At 35.4% G+C, this 9,207-nt stretch overlaps 1 protein-coding gene across 1 annotated transcript in view; it reads right to left on the bottom strand.

Annotated features, from left to right (window-relative positions):
- The window catches only part of GPATCH2 (G patch domain containing 2), a 105,980-nt gene that overhangs the window by 22,677 nt on the left and 74,096 nt on the right, over positions 1-9,207 (bottom strand). Inside the window, exon 7 of the mRNA XM_010073406.1 lies at positions 7,213-7,283. Within this exon, the coding sequence (XP_010071708.1) occupies positions 7,213-7,283 (71 nt within the window). The remainder of the gene's footprint in view (positions 1-7,212; positions 7,284-9,207) is intronic.

Raw genomic sequence — 9,207 nt, 5'->3', positions numbered from 1 at the left:
TCTTCACATCTCTGAAGCCCAAATTAACTTTCTCTTTAAGCCATCAGCATTTTAACAAGCAAGCTGGGACAAAAAGCTTGAGCTTTGGAGTACAAACTCGAGCAAAAAAAGAGAGAGAGAGTCTAATGCAGTTGAGTGTGAGAAACAAGCCTACCATGGGCTAAAATTCAGGTACTTGAAAGTGAGAAATTTGCTATCAATTCATTCAGGGGAGAATTCAGTCCAGATGGTACATCAGGAGGATCCAGAAGTACCTGATTTCTAGAGGCTGATTTTTTAATTATATATATTTTTTAAAATCAGGACTAATTGACATCCTGTTAGTCAACATACTCGTGTATACCTGGAACTCAATTTTAAAAGACAAATTTTCAATACCATTTATGAGCTTATTTATGTACAATATTATAAAGGTGCATTAGATTTTAGTGCAATAACAACAAAATTTGGCTTGTGGTTTTGTATTTAATTAGTTTTGCATTAAAGATGCAATGAAACTGCTCAGGTCATAGGGGAAAAATGTATTTTCAAAACAGAGCATTGTCTCTTCAAAATTTCTGCTACTTTTGCAAATGTTCTCATGAAATTTGAGTTAAAATATGATACTTCTAAGACACTTAGTGACTAATGTTAATTTAATTCATACTTTAAATCTATCCACAAACCAATACTGAGGCTTGAAGATTTCCATAAAGTTAAAGCATCACTTACTTGCTACAATTTGAAATAACCAAACTGTTGTCACCCCATTCCCCTCCCCTCAAGGAAAATCTTTTCAGGACCTTAAAAATAAGGTCATAATATAAAAAACTCAATCAGGAATTGCCCTCTTCAAAATGGCACCATCTTTTATTCTTTCCAGAGAAGAAAAATACCAAACTGATGGAATAATGTTGTCCCCAAGGTTGAGGGCAAGGGAGGAAAGCAATGTGTCCTCAAACATTCACATAATTTAATCTGGAACTGCAAATATTATTAAGCACCAATCATAACAGTACAGTTACTGCTTCATGGCACTCCAAAGAGGAGATAAAACTGCTTAGTTGTTAATTTCTAATGATGTAAACACATTTGGATTGTAATGTTATATCTGACTCTCTGGCATTATTAGCTCTGGGGTTACAAGATAGTAACTTACTACCTTTAATAATTTCACACTTGAACTAAAAGCCAATGTTTAAATATTACTTTCTTTTAGAGTATTTCTGTTGGTAACACATGTTCATGTGATGGCAGAATTGAATCACCTAGTAAAACAGCTATGCATTCCTTAGCTTTACCGCAGTGTAAGTATGTGCACATTTTCATGTATAATTTTCAAAAACTGGTTGAATTGATCTCCTTTGGTACTGTAATTTCATTCTGCAAAAGCCACATTAAACAATTACAGTTCTTGTAATTAACCAGTAGTCTAATGTACAGTTTTCTTATCCCAGTCCATTAACAGCTGCTCAAAAAATGTAGTAATTAATGGTTTCATTTATTTTTGGCAAACCTGCAACTCAACAAATAGTTTTGTATCTGCTTCTTTCCCAAACAACAGATGACACGGTGGGAAAGAGGGAACAGGCAGAATCCTTGCACATCTTTGTCTCTTTAGAAGATCAAATAAAGAGCAGCTTTAATGTTATTTGTCACATCTGTGTAAAAAAGTACTGTGATCCATATCATCATATGAAAATGAGTAAGTGCTGTACAAATGTACGAATGGGAGTTTCCTTTCCAAACTGGGAAAGGCAGAAAGTTGTATTTGTAACCAAAGCGATAATATACTTTGAAAAGCTCTCATCAGATTTGCTGTCATTTTTCCCTCAGGAGTTTTCTTTAAATAATAATTAACAGACAACACTGTTAGTCATAAAAAGTAAAAAAAATGGAGAGACATCCTCTTGTACCAATCCAAGGCACATATTTAAACTGGATTGAGATCTACTAGGGCAAGGAGGGAAAGCAACAGTTGCAGAAAACACGGAGAAGATACGACTAATGTTCTGGGCTTTGATTGACACATCACTATTTAGTAGCATCTAATGTATTCCCTTTACATAACATTTATTGTACTACTTCCAGCGTGTGCTTTCCTGAAGGTCTCCTTGAGGTGTGCAAAGCCCCATATTGCAGTCTGTGTTATTCACCACAGCAGAAGACTTCAAAAGACTTCTTGCCAGCTCAAAATAGAGCAGTAACAGGTGATCACTGGACAACTGGCAGAGTGTCCTTTCACATTATAGTAACAGCTGAGTAGGTGGCTCCTGCTGATTTCTGAAGCCATGTCAACGTACCACCTCTACCTCCAGCTATGGTCTACTTTGCAACCACAAGGAGTGGCTAACTACTTCATACTAAGCTGCTGCTACACAGACTAGATTGTTAACACAGCATCAATTCGCTAGTTGAAATCTAACTTGTACAATTCTGCTCCACCTTGAAATCACTTTTGTAAGTATGACTCATCCTTCTTTCAAGACAGGACTGACCTTTATAAGAACTACAAATATCTTTTTTTTTTTTCCTTTTAAAGATCTCTGGGGGAGCATTTCAGTGTGGAAAGACAACATGGAATTATCAAGATACAACAAAAAAATTGGTAAGCAGTAAAAATTCGGGCACTGTTTTCTTTTCAGTTTCTCATTTCATGCATGTGTCACAAATTCTACTTACAGTACAGTAAGAAAAAATAAATATGTAGATAAAATAATTAATGATACTTAACAGGAACACACTGTAAAAGAAATATGACACAATACAATTATGTATAAAGGAAATAATTACACAAATTTAACTTATTCAGTAGTCTGTCTTCCCAACCTGCAATTCTGCTGTTTCTAGATTACAGCATAAATTGACTAGTTATGGCATCAACTGTATGACCAAAGGCAAAATATTAAGTTGCTTAAGTATTATGGTTATTCTATCAAATGAGGATAAAAGTACCTCCTAACTTCATAAGGGTATTGTGAGGATAAATACAGCAAATACCAAGAGACAGGCAGACAGTTGTACGACGGAGGTCCCCCATATATTTATCAATATAATCACCTGTTCAAATTCATGCTATAGCACCTCAGCAAAACACTGCTCAACACTGTCTCCATAGCTGACCAAATGAATCTCTTAGCCCTGGGGAATCTTCCTTAGGTACAACTTTTTAAAGTTTTGTAAAAATTAGGCGACTTAAGAAAACCCGTTCCACCTCATGAAGGGAGCAGACAAACAATGAGCACACGATCAGCTACGGCAGCTCAGCTGCCAAGCAGCAACTTGTTAACTTGCCATAACTCAATCATGCTCAATTGTTTGCCCACAGCCTCGGGCTACAGACAGACATTTGGTCTACTAACAACTGCGCCAGATGAAGACATTACTATCCCAAGCTATCTGTTATCACACATCTGCTGGAGATTATCATCTCCACAGCTCTGCTGGAGGAAGAAATCATGTGAGAACTCTTTAATATGGTTTGTACAAAACCAGCCAATTTAATTTAAATAGGTGAGCTGAGCTAACCAGGCTGGTTTTGCCCAAAGCGTATTAAAAAGTGCAGACAAAATAAAGCTCTTTACTGGCAAAAGGACTGAGGAACAAAACAAGCAGTTGGAAGAATTAACACCTTTAGGCAGCATAGCTGGACTGGGGAGAGGACTGTTCCTGTCCTAATGCAAAGAGATAATGTAAACAGAGACACTTTTCAAGGCTATACAGGAGAAATAAATGCAGGTTTTAAACCAGTATTATTTAGTACTGTTCATATAATTTAAGTACTCTATGGGAAAAGGTACATATTTGTAGTTTGATCTATATAAATATGTAGCTTATCTATAAAGGCAGCATATATATATATATATCTATGTGTTAAATACAGAATATCATATATGTTGAAGTGTATCAGCATAATACAATCTATCCATGTTCTAAGTTTCATGGTGCAGGACTGCCCCTCCTTACCATTTGGTTCATCAGTAGGCATAGCAACAGTTCCCAACAATCTCATTATCTTGCCACTAGTATAAGCTGGTGTTAGTTTATATAGGATTGACTCATTGTTATTAATTTTGACAGAAGAAACCTAATACATGCAACCCAGTAGAGTGAAGCTCACCTAGAAAGCATCAGCACTACTCCACCACAAAGAGACAGCTGCAGACCACTGCCGTGCCTAGAGCTCCACACCTTGCTGATGTATTTACAGAGCGAATTATTCCACAAGTCACTGACCCAATGTAATACAGGTATTTACATATTGTCTACATGCTGAGACAAGAACTGTGTTCAGTCATCCAAAAGGGGTAAAAAAAAAACCAAACTAGGCAAGCACAGAAAAATGTGTATATACACATCTCATACATACAAGGAAAACAGAGAAAAGGTCTTCCAGAACAGCAAACAAAAAAATACAGTCCCACCACAAGATACAGTTATATGAAAACTATACAAAGAAAGACCCAGAGAAACGTAGTCTTGCAATAAAAGCAGGTTAAACTGTATTTTGGAGAAGCACAATAATTTTATAGAATTCCAACACTTACCCACAGCTGCTGCTCTATCACTGCATTTAACAACAAACAGTAACACAATATAAGGTCACAGACATTACGTTTTGCATGCCTCATTTTAAGGGGGTTACTCATCTGAATTACCTTGATGTGTCAACTGCAATAGTTTAACACATGCAAGAACAATTTCGAGTCAATTTGAGAAAGCTTCAGACTTTCAGCTGTGAGTAAACACCTGCATTCAACAGAAGATTTAACTGCATATGCGTGTAGTACACTGAAATGATTTACTACAATGTTACTTAACTCCGTAACTCAGCCTTGTGACATTTGATTGGTGTCATTGCAGCTTAGTGGTTTTTAAAGTATTTGGGCACATGCAAAAATCTAAATGACAGATTTCCATTTTAAGATTTCATACACAATAGTGAAGATGCACATTTGCAACTAATGTGAGTTCACCATTTTATTAACTCTGTGAACAATATTTTCTACTAAACCAATAATTGCTATAGGTACCTTGTTAAGCAGAAACATTTTCCTTCTCCGTAGTACCTGGTGAAACTAAGATTAAGCCTTTTGGTAGAAGTGATAATTTAAAATTAAGTCATAACAAAATCATCCTTCAATATTAATTACAGATAAATCTGACATATATCACTATGCACCATGAATTTAACTTCTAAGGAACAAAATAACAGAGGAATTGTCTTGAACATATGAGGAGATGAACTATGTATTTGTCATGTGTTGTTCCTATATATCTGAAAATCTATCTCTATTTTGGTTGCAACAGCTTTTGATAAAAAGCAAAATATTATGTTACAGAACACAAACTATAGGAAGAAAGTAGCCACCAGACACGTTATTGACCTAAGAGAAAAAATGTTTGCACATGCTGCAAATTCAATTCTAATTTTCAGCAGCTAAACTGTAGCAAGAACGTTAAAATTTGTTCAACACACATCTTGTAAATAAGATCTATATGACTTGATGTTCTAAAAGAGCAGATGGCCGGTTAAAAATACCATTATCATAGAAGCTTGAGAACTTCTCTTCAAGACACTTTAAAGAACTAACATTAAAGTTTCTGTGGTAGTCAGAGAAAACAGTGGTTTTCTGAAAAAGCACAAATAACTATTTTGAAATAAGCTGACTCCATCTGGAGGAAAAAGCATTTGAAAACAGACATAGATACCAGGAGATGTTAGGAGGAGACTTTGCTCTTTTTAAAGCGAGTCTTCAGTCTTGGATTTGACACCTACTGCTCCTACACAACCCTACCAGATGTTTATTGGGATAACAGTCTACTAACACACTGCTGATTGGACATGAAGAGAGGTTGAAGATCACTTCAGCTATTTAATGCCATTTAAAAAAAAAAAATTCTGTTCTAACTGCTTCTGTAGGTTGCAATCACTTCACAAGAGCTTCACTGATCAGAATAACAAACATGTAAGTTATGATTCAGAATTCCTCAGACACAGTTTTACATTGCTGCAGCATAAAAAGAGATCCTAAAATTACTTTAAATATAACCTGTTTCTTACTACTCAACTTTATACCCACTTCATACTCTGTTTTATGTAAGCAGCCTGATAGTAAGAGTGCATTTATGCTGAAAGTTTGGATCTAAAGTGGACCCATTCTAAAATTTGAGCAAAAATATGATTTAACGAGTGTGCTTGCTAGAATACATATGCAAAAAAGTCAACATCTTTTTTTGGTTTAATAGACAAAGATAACCACCACTTCTGAAAATGAATGATCAGCACTTGCATAACCCATGGTTTAGAGCATGTAAACAGAACTTGAATACAATGAAACAGATTCATATTTAATATGCATATTTTTGAAAGAAGTATTGATCTCCTTTTCCAGGTATTCATCAAAGCAAGTATTTAACAATATTAAAAACTTTTCCCAGGATGACCAAATATAGACTAAAAAACAAGTGCCTGAAAAACAACTGTCTCACTCAAAGCCATAGTATTACATAACTATATTAATCTATTACAACTTTTTGAATAAAGTAAATTAACAGTACATTGTCATCTTCACAGAACAAAATAAAAATTGTGTACGGTGTTGTGCATAGGAATGGAAACATTTATGTAGTTTCTAATTTAAAAAAATACTAGAATTGAAATAATTATTTAGCAGTCACTAGGTCACATGTACATAAAAAAACCCTCTAGGAACTGACTCTAGATTACTGCCCATCTATTCAGTGTTAAATTTTTTGTCTTTTGAGAGGGAGGAAAGAAGCTGGAGGACAGAACTAGATTTGTTTTTAATAAGTCTTCACAATGAAATCTTTGTTGTCAGAATATGATTTAAGAATTTAAGTGTTACAGTATTTGAGCTGTCTTCTTGATTTCAAAAGTATGTAAGTAAAATGGTAATTTTATACTTTTTCAACACTTAACTTGTGCCAGAAACACAAATTTTACTTTGGCATCCATTTAATTCTGATGTTTACTAAAGAGATTAAGTTTAGTAAGTGTAGTTGGAGATAGTAATCAATAAAGTTTAATACCCATATTTTAGGCAAAGATTATGCCATGTAAAAGAAATTATTGAAAGTAAATCACAACCCCCCCCCAGAAGACCTCTGAAAATACCCTAGAAGAATGGTGTCACTTCTTACACAAAAAATTGAGTTAAGAAATCAACACATTCACAAACAGTATTAATGACGACTGCAGCATCAACTTACCTGCTAGCTGTTTTTACAGAGCTGCTCTTCTTGTGTCCTCTCTCCGATCGGTTGTCTCGCAAGAGCTGAAGCTGTTTTAAAAAAAATGTTCAGAACAGTCTCACAAGCAATGCCTTTATTTGCTTTTTAGAGATGTTATCCTGACAGTACCATGCTTTCCTCTCTCAAGTAATCTTTCAATAGTTTTCACCCAACACTCTAAAAGACATGGATATCTAACAGATTTTTACAAAAAAGCTAATATTTCAAGATATGTCCACCAATTTAAAATTCCTAAATAACTGAATATGTAAAAATTAAAACATTCTCAAAGCATATTAAAAAGCCACGAAATTCACAGTTTCACACTTATCTGTAAAATTTTACAATTTTCACAATTTCCATCTAAAATGGTGTAAAGAGAAGTGTTGGAGAACACCTAAATCACAAAAAAACCCATTCAGGTTGGCACTTGTATTTAAGCAGTTATGAAACAGTTATAAACTCTTCTAAGCCCCAGGAGCTGTTGTAATTGGAAAGCTGCAGAATCAACAAAAACATGGTACTAAAGCTTCCCATAATATTGAGGAAGTAAGAATAATGAAGGATTCATTTAACTGAAACAGTGCCTCAGCTTCTGGAACAAGCTCTGATTTACTCCATTTATTTTTAGGCAAACAAAGGAAGACTGTTCATTCAGACTACCTCCAGTACTCAGAAGTCTAGTTCCAGCATTATATTTGTCAGGATGCGTAAAGCATCAGTAACAGTAAAAAACTACTGACAACAAGTTACGCTAAAGAAATTAAAACTAGACCGTATAAAAAACCCAACTGTTTCTTGAAACTAATAATGCATTGAAGAAAGTATATAATGAAAGACTGTTTAGGTACTATAGGTAAACGGATCTAATATTGACAGCAAACACATTTAAAAGTCCACCGAAAATTAGGAAATCCTGAACTTTATGTCTTGGCCAACCGCAGCTTAATGTTGTACATGAGCATGGACTCCAAAAAATGACATGTATCTGAAAAATTACACTTCATTATTTTTTCCCCAACTCTATATAACTTCTTGTTTAAGGAATGCTCCTTGTCATTTCAACTATCCAGTTCTCAGATGCAGTAAAAATAGCGCAGTTAGGTTTTTAAAAGCAGTTTGAAGGATACATAAAGGTAAAGCACCTTATTCTGATAAAATAATTCTTTCATTTTCTTATTGTCAACAAGTCAGAGCACTTACAATTCATATTTAAATGTAGCCACAATTTTTGCCAGCATGACATTCGAACAATGTTTATCTATTTCATGATCAAGCTAAGGAGAATAGTCTTACTGTTATTAATATTCTCTGGCTGATAAGTAAATTGTAGTTACAGCATGTACAAATACAGATCACCTGCCAGACTTCAAATTTGGCTAGTCAGACTTGTGTTCTAAGATAACAACTTCAACTCCAGAAATTAATTAAAAGCGAAAGTAGTAAACCCATGCAACCAATAGTTACACACAATGGATCTTTACAAATCAGGCTGTCAAAATTGTCATAATTACACTGCACCATGACTTGTTTAACTCATCTAAAAAAATAACCATTATGTGCCAGTAGCACCTATACCATTTGATGACATTAGCTTTACTTCACAATTCATAGAATCACAGAATGGTTTGGGATTGGGAGGGACCTTAAAGACCATCCAGTCCCAACCCCCTGCCATGGGCAGGGACACCTCCCACTAGGCTCAGGTTGCCCAAAGCCTCACCCAGCCTGGCCTTGAACCCCTCCAGGGATGGGGCATCCACAGCTTCTCTGGGCAGCTTGTTCCAGTGCTTCACCACCCTCACAGTGAAAAACTTCTTCCTAATGTCTAGTCTAAATCTACCCTCTTTCAGCTTGTACCCATGTCCTGTCACTACACTACCTGATCAAGAGTCCCTCCCCATCTCTCCTGTAGCCCCCTTCAGGTACTGGAAGGCTGCTATTAAGTCTCCTCGGAGCCTTCTCTTCTCCAGG

Source organism: Pterocles gutturalis, unplaced genomic scaffold, assembly GCF_000699245.1.
Source record: "Pterocles gutturalis isolate BGI_N339 unplaced genomic scaffold, ASM69924v1 scaffold15137, whole genome shotgun sequence".
NCBI lineage: Eukaryota > Metazoa > Chordata > Aves > Pterocliformes > Pteroclidae > Pterocles > Pterocles gutturalis.
The sequence above is the reverse complement of the archived record's forward strand: the minus strand, read 5'-3'. Positions and strand labels throughout refer to the sequence as shown.